Source organism: Platalea leucorodia (assembly GCF_965183815.1).
Source record: "Platalea leucorodia genome assembly, chromosome: 6".
Taxonomy (NCBI): Eukaryota; Metazoa; Chordata; class Aves; order Pelecaniformes; family Threskiornithidae; genus Platalea; species Platalea leucorodia.
In genome coordinates, this window is record NC_138828.1 from 57,414,022 (window position 1) to 57,435,716 (window position 21,695).

Genomic DNA, 21,695 nt, shown 5'->3' on the forward strand with positions numbered 1-21,695 from the left:
GCTATGGGACAAACTTTTTGTTTGTAATCGAGAACACACTTGTCATTTAGAAGAACAAAGTTGTGGTTAGCATCATCTTTTTTTTTCTTTTTCTTTTCTTTTTCTTTTTTTTTTTTTTTTTTTTTTTTAAATTTTTATTTTCTTTTTAGGTATTCAGGAACCAACACTGGGAATGTGCATATTATTGCAGACTTATATGCAGAAGTGACAGGGGTTCTTGCTCAATCAAAGTAAGTTCAGTCTCTGACTCTTCTTGCATTTTGGGAAAAAAGACTCTAGACTTAAAGACTATTTAATATAGCAGTGTTTATTAATGACCCCAGTAACTAATTCCTTAAGTGTCAGGTGTAGTCAGGTGTAGTCTGGCGTGTCCATCTCATGTTCCAGCACAATAAATTTGAACAAATCAAGGAATAATCTTTAGTACAATACTGAATTACTTTGCTGTTGACTTTAGGTGCAGGGAAAGGAGGCCTGGTATCAGTCAATAGTTGTTGTTCAGCTAACGAGTATATTCTAATGTGCTGATCATCACTGGCACTTTTAAATGCCTAGATTTTAAGTATCAGGATTCATCTTGCTTTTGTTTCTTTTATTGTAGGTGCTGTTATCATTAACAGACTAAAGAAATCAGTTTAAAATTATAGACATATAAAAGTAACTAAGAATGCAAATAATTGCCATCTATATCCCTTGTTCAGGTTTCAAGCTGTTAGGAAGAAGTTTGTCACTGAATTAAAGGAACTGCGACAAAAAGAACAGAGTCCTCATGTAGTACAAAGTATCATCAGTTTGATTATGGGAATGAAGTTTTTTCGAGTAAAGATGTATCCCGTGGAGGATTTTGAAGCATCATTTCAGTTCATGCAGGTAAGTCAATATTAACAGAAAACCGAAATGAGCATAATTTTGATTGTTTAAGTCATGTAGCTACAATGATGCTTGCTGTGATCAGTCGCTCACTCATCCTCACTTCATCCTTTTCTGTTTAGTTCATAAGTTCTCAGAGGTACGAATCATTTGTTTCTGTAGTTCGTGAGTACCTAGCGTAATGAGAACCCATTCTTAATTGTCTCAGTAATGTGGCAAACCTGTAATATATATAAATTTATTCAAGACTAAATGAAAATGGGTAGCAATCAAATAATTTTCTTTCTTTATGAAAGCAGTGGGTTAAAGGAAAAAAAGTTACTTGATAGATCTTCTTTTAACAGCTGAAATGCCCAGAAGCACTTGTTTAAAAAACACTTCAGTTAATTTTCAGAGAAACTTCAAATCTCTTTGTTTGCTTCTCTTGATTGTGGATTAAAAATTGTCATCATGAGTAACTCACCTATTCCACAGTAACTAAAGTTACTGCAACTTGGTCATAAATTTTATTAGAGCTATTTAACAGCCATTGACATTGATCTCAATCCTGAAAAACTAATGTACACTTAGGTGCTTTAGATTGTGTCCAGAGTGGTCAGTTTGGTGGAGTATGCATACATGTGTATGGATTATTTATTTCTCTGTAAAATTTTCTTTGCATCAAGGTAATCTTGAAAATGAAAATGAGTCCATAAAAAATAAAATATTATTTTCTAATAATTTCAATAGAGATAAACGTTTATTTTTTAAAACTTCAGAATAATCTGAGGAAAACTGCATATTTATATTCTTTTATATTGTGAGTAGAAATTGTAGCTATCTGGTAGTACAAATGTTCTCCTTTCAATTTCTTTTTAATTGCTAGGGAAACAGGTTTTAAAGTTTCTAATGTTTTGTGAAGTTGATATTGTCAAGGAATATAAGACTGACTTAAAGACATTGCATGTTTTAAATTCAAGCTGGAAATTAATGTGATACTGTCAGTGGTTTTTATGGCATAGCGACATCTGTCTTATTTTTTTCTAAATATTTTTCTAATGCTTCCTTACTAAGGAATGTGCTCAATACTTCCTGGAAGTAAAAGATAAAGATATAAAACATGCACTTGCTGGTTTGTTTGTGGAAATTCTCATCCCTGTGGCTGCTGTAAGTATTTTTTTTCCCTCCGCTATTCCCTTCACTTTCGATTAGGCTCTCATTGTTAAAATTGCTTCCATTAATGCTCACAATATTACATTTTTACAGATTCAAAAAGACTATTAAGTAAATTACAAGCGCCTACATAACCTTTTGAAGGGAAATGTGTCAGTGTGATTTCTGTATTAGCTAGTTTCCAATCTTTTTTCAGAACTTCTTAAAATTGTCTGTTTTCTAGACCCTTTTATCACCAGAGCACTGTGTAATCTTATACTTGCTCTAAAAAGTTGAAATTTCCTTGATTTAATAATTAGTTCACTCAAGGGTCCCATTGACTTTTCTTTATTAGCCGAAACCTGTTAAGTTCTTTCTAGAATAAACTGAGATACGTAACATTTTTACAGTCCAATAGGGAGAGTGTGAACTTCTGTGGAAGAATGAAGAATGTAGGTTTTGGCTAATTAAATAAAAATTGTTCGTAGAGGTGAGTGTCCACTAGATGTAATCCTTCAAGTGGAAGAGCAGTCAATCATTTCCCATATGTGTTTTAAATCTGAAGCCAGAAATTCTACTCAGCAGCCATGAACAAGAAAAAAAAAAACCTCGATATCATCAGTGTTGGATGTACAGTGCTTGTAACGCTGCTTGTGAGAATGCTTTCGGTCAGGACGGGTTCTCCCCCTTCCTCCCAGGCCGCTTCGCTCGGTTGTGTCAAGCTTGGTCAACAGGTCAACAAGAAGTTATGGCAGCTCAGTATACCTCAAGTTGACCATCTACCACAAGCTCAGAAAGTTTTGTTGTAGTAAGATGGATACTTGCTGTGATTGTCGTCTAATATGGTAGTTGTATTAGCAAATGCTAGGCCGCGGTGTGTTCAGCACGCTGTCCTGAAAAATGGCAGGGCGTGGCTCCATGTTACAACCGATTACAGGGGCCTGTCTTGCTCTATATGGAGAACTGGGAATGTGTAGATCCTGTTTTGTAGAATGGGATCTACAAAGACTAGCAGGCTGGGTGGGGATCCCATCTAAGCAAGCTTGTAGGAAAAGAAAGATAAATCTCTCTGAACTCTGCATCCTCTTTCAAATGGCCTGCCTTGCCCTGAGCCATGGGGAGATGCTTCTCTCCCTTCACTGGTCTCAACCTTGGGTTTTTTAAAAAAAAAATTAGAAAGGAGACGATCTTTCTTCTTAAGGTGTGAGCACAAAGAGGTAGTGTTAGTAGTAGCTGTTTATTGACTAAGTCTTGATCTTACCTGGGCTTACTTATACTCTTCTAGAGAAGAATTTCTTGCCCTGTTAAAAAGCAAACGCATTTGTCGTTTTTAACTCCATAGTTGCTCGGCAGTCGGAGTAGGGGTGCACAGTGAAAGTACTTAGCATTTAGGTAAACATGAATATTAGTTTGCAAAATCATGATTTACATACAGTGAAAACTTGCACGTACAGTAATGAGGCAGAAGCAGCATTTGGGAATTGGGCCTATCCAGTGGTAACCGCGGAGGCACGCACACGGGCTGTGCAGAGCGCGTGTGTTGTTTTGCGGATCGCTTCCTACAAGCATAGCCTGAATCAGCGCTTTAAACGGTTGGTGAGGGAGGCTTGATCTTTTTTTTTGACTCATTGAGTCTCTAATCATTTCATACAAATGGAGCTTCTTAAATAGAAGCAGAGAGCCCCATGCCAGATTGAGATGCAGTTGAGAGGGTTAGTCATTCTCTTGGAAGATGAGATGCAAGTTTGAATCTTTTTGAAGCAGATGAAGGAACTGAATCTTAGATTTCTCTGTATCTTGGATACAGAAAATTGCTTAAGCGAGGAAGCCATTGGGTTTTGGCATTGTGACTTCTGTACTGTCATTCTCTTGCTTTGTCATTCAGGCATTTTAAAAATATGACCTGATTTGGACCCTGCAGGTGTGACGGATGATAGCATATTTACAGAGGGGAAGTTAAGGCTGATCTGTAAGCCCAAGGTTATATCCCAAAGCAACAGCGTGGTGCTGGCAACAACTGCCTAATTTCTCATGTGGAGCTAGTGGGGTACTGATCAACTTATAGCTTAAGAATAGCAAAAGATAAATAATTTGGGGGTATATAGGAAGTGATTTAAAACATAACTACTTCCTCAGTTCTTTCTTTTTGGATTTGTACACGTTACAGAGATACTCTACACTATTTTTTAGGCTTCCCCATCATGAACGTTTTCAGAGTGTTCTTAGCAAGGTGGACATGACATATCTTTTAATAACTTTGAATAATTAAAAACTAACAAAAAGTTACCTTTATAATATAGGGAAATCATAAGTATAGAGGATCTCTTCCAGAAAAGCCAACCTCCTCTCCCACACCCCACCCCCTAATTTGATAAATAAAGCAGAAACACATTATAAAACAGTAGGTTGAGAATAATGTTTAAATGGATCATCACAGGTATCCAGATAGAAGCCTAAGAGACTTGCAGGGGTTTTGATGAAGAAGGTAGCTGCCTGGCTTGTGAAAGGAAGGCTATTCTGTATGCAAGGACAGAGTGGCTAAAAAGGGTGTAGGGCTCCGTGTATCTGTTTCATTTATTCTGAAAGCTGAAGAAAGACCATTTACATGGTTAGTTGGCTGGTAATCCTGTGTATCATTTCCTAAGTTTTCAGTTTTCAGAACTGGAGGACATAAAAGGGGAGCATTGAAGAGGGGAACAGTGAAAAAATTATGAGTATTATTTTTTAAAATATATGAAATTATGCTTTTAAAGAGTTTCACTGTAGTTTTTATTTGTTAGTTGGTGGCAAATACTTTTTCTTCTTTAAGTATGGAATACAGGTCACATTGTTAAAGTAGCAGTTTTTCAATGCATTTTGGGCTTGTTTTGGTGTTTTTTTGGTGTGTTTTTTGTTGTTTTGTTTTGTTTTTCTATATGGTTGTACTGTATGACATGATTTCTTATGCTTCTGTTTATATTTTAAATAAATACACTCAAATACTTAACCTAACGTGAGATTTAACTTCTGAATGTTCTTGAGTTCATGAACATCTTAATTTATATTTAAATTACTTTCTGTATAAACTTTTAAACTCATTTTTGTGTGTATTTTTTTTAATAGGCTGTTAAAAATGAAGTGAATGTGCCATGTTTGAAAAATTTTGTGGAGATGCTTTATCAGACTACCTTTGAATTGAGTTCAAGAAAGAAGCATTCACTGGTATTTTAAAGAAATATTTTAACTTCTCCATTTTGCTCATCTTAGATGTTTAAGCTAGTACATTATATGAGGAAAAGCTAACAGCTGTATTAATTTAAATCTTAACTCCCCAGTTGAAGTGTAATTAAATTCACACTGTGTATGTCCATTTGCTCTAATTTTGGTTTGTTTCTTTGTGCAAGATACATGCTCCGTTATCTCACTTTTGAGATTGTCTTGAAATCAGTGCTTGTTTTTGATTATTTTAGTGGGATTTAGCACAGAGTTATTTAACCTAATGTCTCTTCTAAAAAGAACTTGCATTCAGGGAGTCTGTGTATTTAAATTATGTTTAATTAAAAGATGGAAGAAGATGGAAGTGTCAGACAAGACTTTTCCAGCAAAATAGCAGCCTGTTAATAGCCCTGCTCTGCCTGTTTTCTCCTCTCCTCATACACTTTTTTTTTCTTTTTCCACTATTTTTTATTATCTCTTTTGGATATAAATATCTGTGTTTTTTTTTCCCCCTAAGACTGCATCTTAGCTTTTTCCCTTAAAACTGCATCTTAGCAAGGATTTAGATCTCTTATTAATGCAGTATTTGGTAATTCTTGATGACCCTGGCAGACATGTTTCAAGTTGATCCACTTCACTTTACTGGAAATGTAGAGCTAAATTTTGTGTTACAGTTGGCATATTCAGTAAATGCAAGTGAATTTAAAGTGATTTATCCTTACTTACATGTTAGGGATGAGCTTTACTTTCTGGTATTCTAAGCATATAAAGCATATGTCATTGTACATGGTTAAACTCTTTATGTAAGAATAACAAGTAGTTGCTGTTAGTATTCACAATATCATTTTATTTATGAAGTCAGAAACATTGTTACATCAAGATTACAATTTACCTATTTATCCTCATTTTTCAATTTTGCTCCATAACAAGATAATCTGCAGTCAGATTTGGTATTAATCACCATTATGTATTCTGTTAAAGCATGTGGTGTTTAAACAAATCTTATGCTACTAAAGCAAAGCAAGGTCATGCTAGTCTGCATATGCACAGACTTTATTAAATTGTGCTTCATTCCTTACTAAAAGTAGACCTTGAGGAGAAGGATCACTTCTGACAATCTAAAGTCTGCCTCAGTTTTCACTGAGTTGATGATGTTTTTCCTGAATATTCTTCTTAGAGGCAGTTCCCTCTCCCAGCACGCAGGACCCCATGAATTGAATCATGTGGTTGCAGGGAAAGAGCGAAGGGTGAGATCTGCTCGCAGTCTTTGTTTGAGATCAGGCCTTGCTAGGGGATGAGCTTCACCGTGGTCCCGCTGCCCTGGTCTTACACCATGAGCTCTTACAGCACATAGGTTATACCCAGGACACCACGCTTGGCATGTGTGTCCTGGTGCAGGGGAAGGGCTGCAGTGCAATGCTAAAACCATGAGAGAAAGAGAGAGAAGAACCAACTGTGTGTCGCATTCTCAATGTACAAGACTTGGGAGGTCTGCAAAGAGCAATTTGATCGATTCTTTTTCCCCCTACTCGTAGGCTTTGTATCCATTGATCACCTGCCTGTTGTGTGTCAGTCAGAAACAGTTTTTTTTAAATAACTGGCACGTTTTCCTGCAGAACTGTTTGTCACATCTAAAGGTAAGAATCCTTTTCAATTCAGGAACTGTTGCAAATCGATAGCATTTATTCCGATATGTTGTCAGCATTCTTGTGCCAAATAAACAATGACTATTTGGCTGTTTAAAAGGACACTGTGAATTTTTTCTTTTCTTTTCTTTTTTTTTTTTTTTTTTAATTAAATGTCTTAAGTCTCTACTAGTATTAAACTTAGTAGTAAGTTTTTGTGATGCTATGTGATGCTGGAAATAGATGTGGCCCCCTTGGGGACCATCAGTTTTATTGAGTAAAATCTGCAGGATAAGTGTCTGCTAATAAACGCTATTTCTACCAGAGAAAGTGCAAACTGTAATTCTTCATGTGCAAATTATATGTGAGAAAATAAGTGTCTTGTCTACTCCTCTAAGTAGAACATATAAGTGCAAAATTTCTCTCCTTGTTCACTTATTGAAGGAATAGAAAATTAATTGGGAGTCCAGAAAAGAGATTATATCTACAGCCTGTGATATGTGTTTTCCAAATAAAAATTACAGTGTCCCTTTAACTCATGGTTTAAGTTGACAGCATTGTAAACGTGAGTTGATTGATAAAGAGATCAAGATACTTAGAAATTAGGGTTTGTTTTAGTGACTTTCTGGTAGCATTAATTGTTGTACATGTTCTTTCCTTAATTTTGATTAACATAGTTCATGATTTTGCCTAATGTACTGATTTTGATAATTTTAATAAATTCTTCGATCCACCTTCACAATATTCATTCTGGTTAGGTATGAGTGACAATTCCAAAGCTTATTAGTAAAATATGTAAACCAGCATGAAGTCAAAAGGACACACGTTTAGCTGCTTGGATTGTTTTTTAAGGGTCATTTTGTTTCCATGACATCTTTCACACTTTCCTGTTGCTTGTTGGGTTTCTGTATATTTTTCATCTAACATTGCAGTTCTTTTGCAATATTTGCCTTGATTTTTGTTTTGTTGTTTATTTTGCTTATGGAGGCTGTGTTTGCTTTTGTTTTTAAAGCTTTTAGAGAAATTCTTACAATCTAGGAGTTGCGTTTTTCTGGCATAATGTCCATTGCTGATAATGGATGTATTAAAACCATAAATGCCAGTGAGTTTAACTGGTAGTTGCTGAGCATGCATTTTATATTTTACTTAGTTTTGTTAACCACTAACAGCTTAACACATTTACTGTAAGGCTCTATTCAGTATAAATTCTACATATGAATTTCTGCAATTTACAATTTGCAGTGTTATGATGCTGTGCCATCAATGAGTTATTTAGGGTATTTTATGGCTTGATTTAATTTGGCCCACCAAATACTATTGGTTTTTTGGATGCCTACCTCGTTCAGAAACTTTGTTGAGTTTAATCTTGAAAAGTACACCCCCGCTGTCCTCATGTGCCTTATGAATTAATGTGTTCCTTTGTTTCTGAAGCTAATTAAATGCATGCACTCTGTAATAAGTAATCTCATTAATTTATAAATCTGAAGTTCACAGCAGTTTAGTCTTCTAGATTTTCCCTTCGCCATTTTATTTCCTGATTTCCTAATGACTAAAGTTATTTTATTTGCAGTTACCTATTGTATTGTAAAATACAATAAGGATTCCAAATCCATTGTCTCTAGTGTCTTTGTTATTTAATAAAGTAATTTTGAGAGTTACTGGGAGATACTTTAGAGTACTGGAAAGGTTCATCCACCCTTACCATATTAGTTAAAATTGACAAATTAACGATTGAAATAATGACAACACTTAGGTTCTGTCACAGGGATATTCTATGAAGAGGACAGGCCACTTAGCAGGCCTTAGCAGAGGTAACGTAGGCCATGGATTCATGGTGCTCACTTTATTCCCTGGAGACTGCCCAGTGCAACTCTCATCTAGCAATGAACACCACGTGGCCACACTTCGGTGACAGAAATACGCAATTTCCCATTTGCCATGGTGTGAAAGCTCACATCTTTGCGGTTGCTCCATAGTCCCTGATGCATAGTATATTCATACCCTGCCTTACCCTGCAGTATTTCGGTGCTACGTTGTACTCGATAATGCTCCTGAGAGTGTTCTGAATCCTAATCCAGAACTAGCAATATTTATTGCCCTTGTAAACTCTTTGTGCTGGGCTTCAGTGCACACTACCTTTAGTTATCCTGAAAGCAGACTTATTTTATGGGGAAAGCATCCTAGCCTTGCTGAAAGGAGGAAGCCGAGGGGTCTGGACTGATCCAAATAGCAGATAAGTGAGTTGTAAGAGTCAGTTTAGACTGGGAGTGCACCAAAGAATGTTTCTTGGTATATGTATAGCTGGCCTTGTCCCACAAAGCGGTTGGGGTGCTGTTTCAGCATTGAGCCCCGCAGGGCATTTCTTTACACACTGCAGTGCAGGCAAAATTCTGAATTGGTTCAGCAGATAATAACACTAGGTCAGTATTGTACAATGTTTTGCTTACTTTTTTGACTAGTATTTAGGTAGACTAATTCCAGCAGGTTTGTCAGAAAGCTGATAGATTCTTGGGTGAAGCTGAGTTGTCGTGGTATCCTTACCACCTCTTCCAGGGAGAGAAAGGAACATTTAAGAAGGCTGCTGAAATGGAAGTGTCTATCATTCTGCACCACTGTTGAGTGGAAAAGAATAATTTTTTTTCACAGTTTAACCCTAGTGTCTGTTACCACAAAAGCTTGAAAGTTGGAGGAACATATTCTGCCACTAGCAAAACCTGTATTTCTACTGAATAGAGTTCTTACTAGACAGCTATCTGTTGGTTTTGTGCTTTTTTTTCATCTAACATGCATGTGCCTTCCATTCTCATGTTTGTTATGTTTTGCTGTCTCACATTGCTTTATTTAGATGCCATCTAACAACAGTATCAGAAAACAAATAGAAACACTGCAGGTGAGTTAATATGTTGTTATAACTCAGTGAAACGTTGCTTTGTCTCATGTAAATACTTTGTTTTGGTTTTTATGTTAATAGTGGTATTTTGTGCTTTCCTTTCTTTGTAAAATTGCTGTTAATACTGTTAAGAAGCAACAGGACTAAGAATAGCTAATGTTTCTGAGATCTTTTTTTCTTGCCAGGGAGTAAAGGAGAAAGATCAGAAAATTGTCTAATATCAGTTTTTCCTCAGGGGTGAAAATGTGGCTTTGTGAGATTGAGTATCAATATCACAGCTGGTTTCCCTGAAGAGCAGTGCATATTTCCACTGGAAGTAAACTACCTGTTCAGATGTATCGTTTTTTCTGTTAATTCATTTCAAAAAGTGTCTTGCATGTGAGCAAACTTGAAAACATTTTCACAATTAAAAAATGTGAAACTGATTTACTATAACAACTTGCAGTGCACTAACTTGAAAGACTTTTACACTGTTGGTTTTGCAGGTTTTAAAAAGTAGAAATTGTTTTAGTTCAGAACAGAAGAAAAGTTTAACATCAGTATTAAAAAGTACTTTCTTCAGTAAGTGACTACATTTGACTAACATGGAAAAAATGCTATTTTGTTTCTTGCCTTCATTGAGATATGTTTCATTGACTCGTCTTAATGTGTCATGTAAGACCACTGTAGATTTGTTCTTAGTTTTTTGGGTTTGTAACAGAGAGACAGTTTTTGACAACCTATTCCCTATATATATATATATACCCATTCCATAGATATCTATATATTCTATATATATTCCTATTTCTCAGCCTATTCCAGCTGATATAATTCATGTTAAAAGTTCTAGGATTTTAAACAAAACTATGTTTGAAAAAAAAACCCAGATAGAGTGCTTTAAAATCTGACAGGCATCAGCTAAAAAGACTGAAATTCAGACAGGTTGGTGAATTACATAGCCATATATACTGTATTCTAGTTGCAGTAATCTCAAAAAGAAAAGGACATACTGACATATTTGTACCAAGTATACAAGAAGTGTTCCATAAATTAGATGCAAAAAGCCATTTTCTTCTAGCATATTTGTTTAGTTCCTAGTTAGAGGAAGAGAGAAGGAAAATTTGCAGTGCTTAAGAAATTAGAAGTACCGCTGTATTTATTTTGTAGCCCTGTTTAAAAGGTGAATGCCTCCTTATATATATATATATATATTATTTTTTTTTAAACAAATTTCTTTTTTTTTTTTTTTTTTTAAACAAAGAAGCAAACTTTGTCATTAATTAATCAGGAGTAGCTATATTGGATGATAAACCTCCTGACATATGGAATGTTATTGACACGTTGTAAAGTATCTGCTACCTATACCATTTATTTGATTAGACAGTTGAAAGCCAATGGTAAATTTTTGGTTTTCTTCTGGACCTGTAAATTAAGCTTCCCTTGGGAATATCAGAAATAAGAAAATTGAAGCATTACTCAGTTCTAGACACCGCTTTTCAGATAGACTTTGATAATGCATGTACCAGTGAATTCACCAGCCTACTTTGAACATCAAGAACTGTTGGCCTATAGATTAAATGAGTAATAATCTCATGGAGCAAAGCTAAACTCCTAGTAGCAGCTGTAAGACAAAAAATAATTGTTTTTCATACAGTGCGTAATTTAAACTGAATTATGCCACAAGATTTTTATATTCATTCAAGAAAAAGCTAGCTTAACTGTTACAATTAAAATCCATTGGAAGTGAGTAAACGCCAATACAGCCCACAGGAAATGGCTAAGTTGGGTGAAGCCTGGAGTGCACACCCAGAGAAGCATCCTTGTGTGCCTGCCCTGCTTCCATTCTTTTCTTCTGCGCCTGCTACTGTCTGCTGTCATAAACTGAATGATGAACTTAGACTTTGTGCCTGATCCAAAGCAGCTACTCCGATGTTTTAGACAAACTACGTTAGTTTGCTATAAAGTAGGTATTCGTTACCAATGGCTTTCTGAGAAAAGTTCTTGGAAGCAATACAGTCTTGGTGTTCATCTCAAGAGGAATATCTGCTTTTTAGTTAATCCTCTGCTCTCAGATTGAAAGACATGTAAAATAATCTGGAATTACTAGTTAAATATTCAGGTAGTGTTGGAAATATGCAATAGAGGGGTTTTTTAATGAAAATACATTCAAACTTGTAGTCAGTATTGAACACATCAGTTTTCGTTGTTAAAAATTTTTGAAAATATTCTCAAAAGTCAGAAGAGTAATAGAATTTTCTGAGTGTCTCACAGGCAACAGTAACTGGTTTTTTCATTTATTTTACAGAATAAAGATCCCAAAATGTCCCGAGTTGCACTGGAATCTTTGTATAGGTTATTGTGGGTTTATGTTATTAGAATAAAATGTGAAAGCAACACTGTAACTCAAAGGTAAGTTCATTATGCAAAAGATTTTAAATTATTGATTGGTAGGTTTTTTCCCCCCTAGTGATACCACAAGAGATCTTGAAGCCAGCTCAGGGATAGTCTAGTCAGGTGAACAGGGGAACAAAGACATCATCTTAATAGAGAAAACCAAAAGAACTTGATTACTTTGATGAGGAGAAAGAATAGAGTCTATAATTGTCTTTGCGGGGATATTCAGGGATACAAGAGGGCAGAGAGATAAGAAGCAGGAAATTTATTAAAGTTAAAAGGCAGTAATGGTACCAGAACAAATGGGGTATGAAGTAGCCATCACTAATTATGGGTTGGAAATGAGTTTTCTTTATCATGGAATCATAGAATCATTAAGGTTGGAAAAGACCTTTAAGATCATCGAGTCCAACCATTAACCTATCACTGCCAAGTCCACCACTAAGCCATGTCATCGAGCACCACGTCTACCCTTCTTTTAAAGGGTATATATACATTAGCATCATGAGAATTTGGAATAGTCATTCAGATTTTGCCCCTCCTTCTGGCTATTACTAACTACTTTGAAGAAGGATCTTGGTCACTTTATAAATGAACCCATGATACTGTTGCCTGTGACAGTAGAGGGCTGTACTTTCTGTAGGTGGTCCTAACTGTCATATGCTTCTGTATTATTTAGTAGTAACACCACCCCCCAACCCCCCTTCCAGATTTGAACTGTAACATCTATGCTATTACAAAAAGTTACTCTTAAAAGTTTTTTTATTTCCTTTTGTTTCTAAATTCTTGTAGCCGTCTCATGAGCATTGTATCAGCACTTTTTCCAAAAGGATCACGTAGTGTGGTCCCACGAGACACACCTCTGAATATATTTGTGAAGATTATTCAGTTCATTGCTCAGGTAAGAATACGTCTAGGTAGAGCTATAAGAATAGGATGAACATTATTTGGAAGAAATGTAAATTTAAGGTTACTTTTTGAAATATTTGCACTGAATTAATGGTCTTATATCTTGAATAGAATTTCCCCCAATATGTATAACAAATGAAATGACTCATTCTCTTTCTACTAGGGGCAAAATTATTTTACTTATACTTCAATAACTGTTACGTGTGAACATTATGATGATTAATATTTACATTTGTATAGCACTGTTGTTGCAGGGGGTGTATATATTTAAAAGATAAACTAATATAATTAGTATATTCCATTATAGTATTTTTATAAGGGACAAAGCATTCGAACAGTAATATCCACTTATATTTAGCCTGGAGACTAGCCTTTGTAGACAGAAAAAATATGCAATGCATGCAGTAGTGTGTAGTTCATATTACATTATGATTTATATTATTTTAGGTGCTTCTGCATCAAAATGCAGGATATGATGCCACAAGATAAACTCTCATTCATCTATAACCTTATAGATTAGATACATGTTTTCCTCTCTTACAGCTTGTCTGTGCTTCAGCTTCCAAAATTATTTGCTTCTGGTCATACAGGGATGAGGCAGGACATACAACCCTTCACTCTTTATATTTGTTTCTAGGGCTTCTGTTTTTATCAATAATTTTTAGTTATTGAAAACAGTTCAGCTCATTTGTAGAAATGTGTTTGACCTGAGCAGAATTGTCTGGGATTTTTTTCAGGAGAAATGGTTCACCCATATCAGCGGATGAACCGTGTTGAATTGTACTATATTTAAAAAAGAACATTAAGTCATAAGAATAAATAGGAAAAAAGGAGTATTTTTTAAACTTTTTTTTTTAAAACTTCTAAGACATGATACCCAGCACCTGTGCAAAGCTAAGAAATTAAACTATGCATATTTACAGAAAAGAGATGATCATATCAATCTATTTTCCTTTATAGGAACGTTTGGATTTTGCGATGAAAGAAATAATATTTGATCTTCTTAGTGTTGGAAAATCACCTAAAACCTTCACTATTAATCCGGAGGTAAAAAAAAGCTCATTACTTGCATGCAGCAAGAACAGGGCATTGGGGGTTTTTTTTGGGGAAAGTGGTTAACTATTTTTGAGCCAGGCTGAAAGCAGATTTATGAATATTTGAAGGGATGTTCTGCTAAAACTAAAGAAGTAACTGTAGTCGTGCACAATTTCTGTTTCATTTCTGGTGAATAAGCTAGCAGCAGTACTACAGTTCAGACACATTTTAACAGTAATTTCAGTAAGTACGTGTGAATTTTTCTTACAGTATAACTGTAAAGCCTTTTTTCGGGGACGTCGTACTTAGCTCTTATGGTTCAAGACCCAGTCTAACAGACGAGACGTTTAAGCAATGTCTGTCTTCAGTATGTCATTCTCGAGATTCATATTAAGTCCTTTAGTGCTCTGTACTATAAAATACTAGGTATATTAGCCTGTGCCAAGTCAGTTAACTGGAATCCCCCAATGGAGTTGGGGGGGGGGGCACTGAAGGCTTAAACTTTATTCTTGTTGCTTTCATTACTCTAATATGTAACATTTAAATAATAGCTGTCCTATTGGAACCATACTGCTGTCTGTTTAAAAGAGAGGAAAAATGCAATTCATGTTTTGCTTCATCTGTGTTACTTTAATGTTATAATTTCTTTTTTCTCTTTCCTTTTTCTTCCCCTTTTTGCTCTTGAAGAGGATGAATATCGGCCTCAGAGTCTTCCTTGTCATAGCAGACAGCTTGCAGCAGAAAGATGGTGAACCACCAATGCCAACAACAGGAGTTGTTCTTCCCTCAGGAAATACTCTGCGTGTGAAGAAAATTTTTCTCAATAAAACACTGACAGATGAGGAAGCAAAAGTTATAGGTACGTTGTATTCTTTTGTAAGCTGGCATTCCAGTATGTGCGTACATGTTCTCAATTATTCTCAAGCAGTACATTTGTGTAACTTTAGTTCTGTATTTATTTTAATTGTTAGCAAGAATCTAATGATAGTCTGTTGCAGCAGAATTGCTGTGATTCTTTAGAGAGGGCTGCTAGACAATATTGACCTTCTGATGTCTGAGATCAAATCCATGGCTTTTTTTGAAGTGTTTTGCACTGCCAAATTAGCACAACGAAGCCTGAGTGCAATTAGTGTGATAAATAGCATGGCAATTTTTGTTCCCTTGATGTCACTCTAGAATGTCCCAGATGTCCCACAGTTGAAGTGGAGTAAGGCAATTTTGATCCCTGTGCTCTATCGATCTACTGTGGATGAGGCAGTCATCTCTAAAGGACTGTTTCAACATGTGAAATTGAAACTAGAATTAAAGTGCTTGGAATTGGGAAAACAGAAAAGCAACTAATAGTTGCTTCCTTGTTTATGTTCTTTCTGAAAGAAACTTCTGCTTTCATATAATACCTCCTACTACTCATTTAACATGCACTTCTTCTGACACTTAAAGTTTCATGTCATTCTTTTGTACAAGAAGAAATTTGTCCTAAGCTGAATGGGTGGCAAATATTTTAATAAAAATGTGAAAATTAAATGAGAACAAATGAGAGAGGTTGATTGGAACTCTTTGGCTTTTCAGGAATGTCCATATACTACCCTCAAGTCAGAAAAGCACTAGATAGCATTCTTAGGCATTTGGACAAAGAAGTTGGAAGGCCCATGTGCATGACTAGTGTGCAGATGTCCAATAAAGAACCTGAAGACATGATTACGTATGTACTGAATTACGATATTTTGACTGTCACAGTTACATCATGTTATTTTTATGCTGTAATGTTGAAGATGCCATCATTAATGCATTACAATTGTTGGCTTTTTACTTGACTATTAAATGAATGCTAATTTCATTAATTAATGGTAAAAATTTTTGTTAGGTGCTTAGTTTTGACGTGAAATCAAAAATATTTGTGGGGTACTGAAGTACATTTTCCTGTTGTTTTGTTGGTTATAAACTGTTTTTGTAGGGGTGAGAGAAAACCTAAGATAGATTTGTTCAGAACTTGTATTGCTGCTATCCCGAGACTGATTCCAGATGGCATGAGCAGGACTGACCTCATTGAATTGCTTGCAAGGTAAGGGAAATTAAATTCTGCTCTTAGCGGGTGTTCCTTTTTAAATGCTGTGTGTATAAGAGTTTGTCAGTGCACTATGTAGTGTGAGTCCACTGCATACAGAATCTGTTCTTCCTATTCCTGCCTACCTTCTGCAGTTGGTCAAGTGTTACTGGCCAAAGTAGCAGGAGGTAAATTTATTCTGAAGATCTTGCACCTTTTTTCAGAGAGAATTTTTTTGAAAAGTAGGAATTTATTTCTGTTGCTTTGTTTTTTGAACTTGTCTTTATGTTTTTGTTACTACTGTCCCCTTTTTCCCTTTTTTATTTTATTTTTTTTCTTCCTATTGCTAATACTGTAAATTACCATAAAGGCATTCTTGTTTGACATTACCAGAATGTGAGACAGGCACTTCCGGAAAGCTTTTTTTCTTGTTTTCTACTAATCCTGCTTCCTTTTTCCATTTTTTTGACCCAACACTACCCATATTCTTACATCTCTTATCTCAGTTTAAATTGAATGTGCCTTATCAGTACTGATAAGTAGCTGAGACAACTGGACAGCCAGGTGTTTGCAGGTGGGTAAACTGAGCATTCAGTGAGAATACGTAGTTGTGGTACATGCAGGCAGTTTTTATGTATTACTAGAGGGATAAACTTTCCTCCTCTTAATTTTTTTAATGCAAGAATGGTCTTGGTGCAGAAATACAGGATAGCTTTTAGCTTTGAAATTATAAATCCATTTCCCTATAATGTGTTGAGTTACATATATAAAAAGTTAGTAATAATGTGAGAGAATAAGATTTTTCTAACACTTTTCTTCAGTGTCAAAAATCACATAAAAGACATGAAGTACTAAACAATAATACAGTACTGGATAAATTTCTTCCACCATAGTGGGCTGAGACATATTTTTAAGTATATATTCAAAGGGGGTTTTTTGTGAGTTTTTTCTCCTATGCAAAGTAAAGCTGCTTTATCTGCAAAAATAGTCTGTTCTTTTCAATTTTAATTTGAAGAAAACAACCTGCACATCACAGGGTGGCTGCCAACCGAGTTCTAAGGTGGTTGCTCAGATGCATGCAAAGATGTGCCTATATGAAAGACTTGACCATCTCTCTTGAAAATTATTTGTTTATACTGAGTTTTGTAGAGTCTTGCATTATTTTGCTGTAGTAATAACGCCTTCTGTTAGTAGCCAGTTTCAGATATTCAGCGCAGAAAATGCATCTGTGTGGAAGTATTCTACATTGTACAGTAAAGAAGGAAGAGTTAACACTAAACTTTAATTTATAAAGGCTGATTAAGAGTATGCCAATCTAGGGTGATGATACTGGTATTTTTTCTAAACAGGCTGACAATTCATATGGATGAAGAACTTCGTGCCTTGGCTTTCAATACTCTCCAAGCATTAATGCTTGATTTTCCAGATTGGCGAGAAGATGTTCTTTCAGGATTTGTATATTTTATTGTGCGTGAAGTGACTGATGTCCACCCAACGCTTCTTGACAATGCAGTAAAAATGTTAGTGCAGCTCATAAATCAGTGGAAACAAGCAGCCCAAATGCACAATAAAAACCAAGATTCTCAGGTATTTCTAAATAATGTCCTTTGTATGTAGATTCAAACCACGTTTTAACATCAATTTTATGAGTAGGCTTTATTGGTTTTGTTAAGTAGTAAAAAGTCAGCTTACTTTCCTAAAGTGCTTGAAGATTTTTAGACCTATTATTTTAAATCAGCATTTTTGCCAAAAAGTTACTTTAATAATATTAAGTATTCCCTAAACACTACTTCATGGCCACATTTTTGCTTACATCAAAAGTCATCATGTAACTGGAAATACACTAAGTAGGAGTGGTTAAACAGTAGAAGTAGAAAAAAAGCATCATTTTTTACAAGCAAACAGAAAGGGTACAAATAATTTAATTTTATACAATCCTGTACGTAAGAGTATTACTTATTTATTTTTAATTTTGCCCTCACCACGTCGTTCTCATGAGAAAGTGAAGTAAGAAAGACTTTCTTGTGATATTTGTTTGGACTGAATTCAGAGAGATACCGAAAAGTTGTTGACATGCCATTCTCGTAATGCAAGATTTGACTAGTAGCCAAACAAGATCTAAATACCTTATGATTAATTCTGCCGTTGCCAATAATGGAACTATAGCTTGGTTGTGTTTACTTTTTTCTTAATTTGCTTAACTTCTGTGATCTCTTTCTTAGCGTGGTGTATCCAATGGGGCTGCCCATACCCTTCCTCTGGAGAGGACCCTTTATTCCAGTGTATTTCACGTGGTGGAAGGCTTTGCTTTGGTCATCCTTTGCAGCACAAGGCCTGCCACCAGGAGATTAGCTGTTAGCGTTCTCAGAGAAATAAGGGCCTTGTTCACACTTTTAGAAATTTCTAAGGTAAGAATCGATGACCCATTTTTGTGACTGCCTAATGAAACTGCTTTTCTCTTGGCTTTCTTTGAGCTTTTTATGCTTTGTGTTTTGTCTTTTGTAGAGTGATGATGAGTTGGCTATAGATGTAATGGACAGACTAAGTGCTACCATCCTGGAGAGTTTCATACATCTCACTGGGGCTGACCAGGTAGGAGAGGTATTATGTTAAGTTGGATGTAAGATGAGGTAATTCTGCAAAACTGTACCAAACAAATTGTATATATTTTAAAAGATAGTCTCACTATGTTCATGCTAACTTTATCAACAATTTTTGGCCTTAAAAAAACAAACTAACCAACCCAACCAACCAAAAAAAACCCCTCAAAAATCTTCAGGAGTTTTGTGAGGCTGACACCACCACTATATGCTTTCTGATCAATAGTGCGTTGTTATAACTACCATATACACACACACAGCAATATCTAGATCTGTTCTTTCTCATCTTGCTCATAGATTACAGTTTCTTTGAAGCAAAGACCACTGCCTTTTTCTGCATCGATACAGTGTCTAACAGTCAGTGTGTCCTTTATCCATGATGAAAGCTATAAAAACTGTCAATGAATAACAACTGAATTCCATATTTATATATTTATCATTAACTATCAAGGAGGAGGTCTTCTGATTTTAGGTTTAGGAAACAAGTTGGAATTCAGTAGTAAGGCTTTTAGAGTCCGGAATCTTATGGAAGAATTAAGTCGCCATGAGTGAAAAGGCCTTTTTCTAGAATTTACTGTTTCCTAATATCTGGTTCCTTCCCAAACAGCATGTTTATGTAGCTGTCTACATTAGGAACCTCTGGTTTAAAAAAAAAAAAAAAAAAAAAAAGTAAATTAAGTAATGTGTTCTATCTATTCCAAATGTGGTTTTGAAACTGATATTTTATTAGATATTCAACAATGAAGAGATTGTTATTTAATATACATGGATATTAAATACTGCCTTGTTCTTTTTTTTTTTATGCACACAGACTACTTTACTGTACTGTCCCAGTTCAATAGATTTACAAAATCTGGCTGACTGGAATTCCTCCCCAATCAGCCACCAGTTTGATGTGGTCAGTCCATCACATATATGGATATTTGCACATGTGACTCAAGGCCAAGATCCATGGATTATAAGCCTCTCAAGTTTTATGAAACAGGAAAATCTTCCAAAACACTGCCCAACAGCTGTAAGCTATGCTTGGACATTTGCTTATACCAGACTCCAACTGCTGTCTCCGCAAGTGGATATAAAGTAAGTTAATTTCTAAAGTAAATACTATATAATATATTGAGTATAATATTTTCTGTGGGTTTAATTCAGCTTTATATAGCAAAAAATTAAAACATTTCTAGCTGGAAAAAAGTTTTCTGCTGTAAAGATTAATTCTTGCATTCGGACAGATCGTAGTTCAACAGGTTTGACTATAAAAGCATATATTATTGATGTACAGGTCTATTCTGAAAAATTTATTCAGAGTTTATCATGTTAACAATTTTGGAAGCAATGACATATACATAATTGAAAAATAAATTCAGTAGAAAAGTAGAAGGAAACCTGGTAAGCTTTATTTACTATACTGACTTTTTTTTTTTTTTTTTTTTTTTTTTTAAAATAGCAGCCCTATCAATGCAAAGAAAGTGAATACTACTACAAGCAGTGACTCCTATATTGGGCTCTGGAGAAACTACCTGATTCTTTGCTGCAGTGCAGCATCTTCTTCAAACTCCTCCACCTCCACAGGCTCTGTGAGATGTTCCCCTCCTGAGACGCTGGCGTCTACTCCTGACAGTGGTTATAGCATTGATTCAAGAGTAGGTTCTTCTAATGCTTACTGTAAATAAGTCTACATGTTGCTGGAAGTAGAAACACCTGAGGCTTATAATAAGTATCATGATTCTTAGAAACTTGTGTAGTTTGTCTGAAAATGTGTTTTAGTATACATTTGTGTTTCATTTGTTTTGGATAGGGCCTCTGCTCACTTCTTGCAATCTGTGCTGTAGAGGCTTTTCTGCTTATGTTTTTTAACACAGAATCTAATGATGTCATGAAAACATTAACCCAATCTCAAAGTCTTATCTAGTGGTAATGAGGAAATGTTTTGTTTACCATTAAGGGTGTTTTTTGCTGTCTTCTTGACTTCTGCAATTCTGAGCAAATAGCCTCTCGCTTCAGTAACTGAAGCAGTGACCTATTCAGGCATGACGCATCTTGTTATATTTTTCCCAGCCACAGACAGTTTTCTGTCTGCCTTGCTTCACATCACCTGCAGATCTTTTTTTTTTCTTCTTCTTCTTTGCTTCTTTTTGTTCTTCTCCTTTTTGGCTTCCTGTAGAAGGTACTGTAGAGGTGAAGATAACTCATGGACTATGCAGCAGATTTTTGGCAGAAGCAGCCTATTCCACTTGTTTGTTACCAAGATCCTTTGCCTAAATCTGAGAAACTGTAGACTGACAGCTTTGTTCTCTTTGAGAGCTGCAGTGGAGTCTAAGGAGTCGGACGCCAGAAGTCTGCTTCCTCTCCCTAAGGAGGGTAGATACACTAAACATGCAAAGCATCTGTTTATTGTGTTGAGCCATTCATTGTCACCCGACAATGAAAATTTAATTATACAAGGAATGGAGAAGTAGTTAATACTACTTTACTATTTCAGAAAGTCTTTTTCCATGTCAAAGATCAAAAATTTCATTTTTATCATTTTAAGTCACTGATCAGTGTGAGACGACTGTTAAATTACAGCGGATGTTTTAATGTCACACCACCTGATTGTTTGGTAACTACTTCATTCTGTTTTATTCTGGTTTTCTTCTTAGATCATTGGCATTCCATCCCCTTCCTCCCTGTTTAAGCACATAGTTCCAATGATGCGCTCTGAGAGCATGGAAATTACAGAATCCCTTGTGCTGGGACTTGGCAGGACCAACCCAGGAGCTTTTAGGTAACTGTTGTGTTTCATCTATTTTTATGCTAATTGATTACAAAGCTGGGGAATCAGAGCTCAGAAAAAAAGGTTTGCTTTCTTTTCCTCTTAAGAGTTTTAAAAAAGCTGTGAAAACTGATTACCATTGTCTTCTCTAGCATTTAGTGGTGTAATAAAGATTATTAGATGTTGAAATAATTTTATGTAGAGGTCATGTCTGCATAAAGAAAAAGAAGTTAGTTGAAACAATAAACAGCTGCCTTTTATTGACATTAAA

The 21,695-nt window shown here is 35.5% G+C and overlaps 1 protein-coding gene across 7 annotated transcripts in view; it reads left to right on the forward strand.

Annotated features, from left to right (window-relative positions):
* FRYL (FRY like transcription coactivator) overlaps positions 1-21,695 on the forward strand; it is a 182,920-nt gene that overhangs the window by 95,778 nt on the left and 65,447 nt on the right. For 6 of the 7 annotated variants that reach the window (XR_014228520.1, XM_082315338.1, XM_082315339.1 and 3 more), the window contains 18 exons: positions 150-230; positions 702-870; positions 1,924-2,016; positions 5,104-5,202; positions 6,732-6,833; positions 9,667-9,711; positions 11,996-12,099; positions 12,877-12,985; positions 13,954-14,040; positions 14,716-14,887; positions 15,598-15,730; positions 15,983-16,090; positions 17,422-17,659; positions 18,295-18,480; positions 18,578-18,664; positions 19,484-19,752; positions 20,117-20,312; positions 21,312-21,436. Coding sequence is in view for 6 of the 7 variants with exons in the window: in XM_082315338.1 (XP_082171464.1) it covers positions 150-230; positions 702-870; positions 1,924-2,016; positions 5,104-5,202; positions 6,732-6,833; positions 9,667-9,711; positions 11,996-12,099; positions 12,877-12,985; positions 13,954-14,040; positions 14,716-14,887; positions 15,598-15,730; positions 15,983-16,090; positions 17,422-17,659; positions 18,295-18,480; positions 18,578-18,664; positions 19,484-19,752; positions 20,117-20,312; positions 21,312-21,436 (2,403 nt within the window). In the remaining variant the exon portion in view is untranslated. The remainder of the gene's footprint in view (positions 1-149; positions 231-701; positions 871-1,923; positions 2,017-5,103; positions 5,203-6,731; positions 6,834-9,666; positions 9,712-11,995; positions 12,100-12,876; positions 12,986-13,953; positions 14,041-14,715; positions 14,888-15,597; positions 15,731-15,982; positions 16,091-17,421; positions 17,660-18,294; positions 18,481-18,577; positions 18,665-19,483; positions 19,753-20,116; positions 20,313-21,311; positions 21,437-21,695) is intronic. The other variant, XM_082315337.1, reaches the window with a different exon arrangement.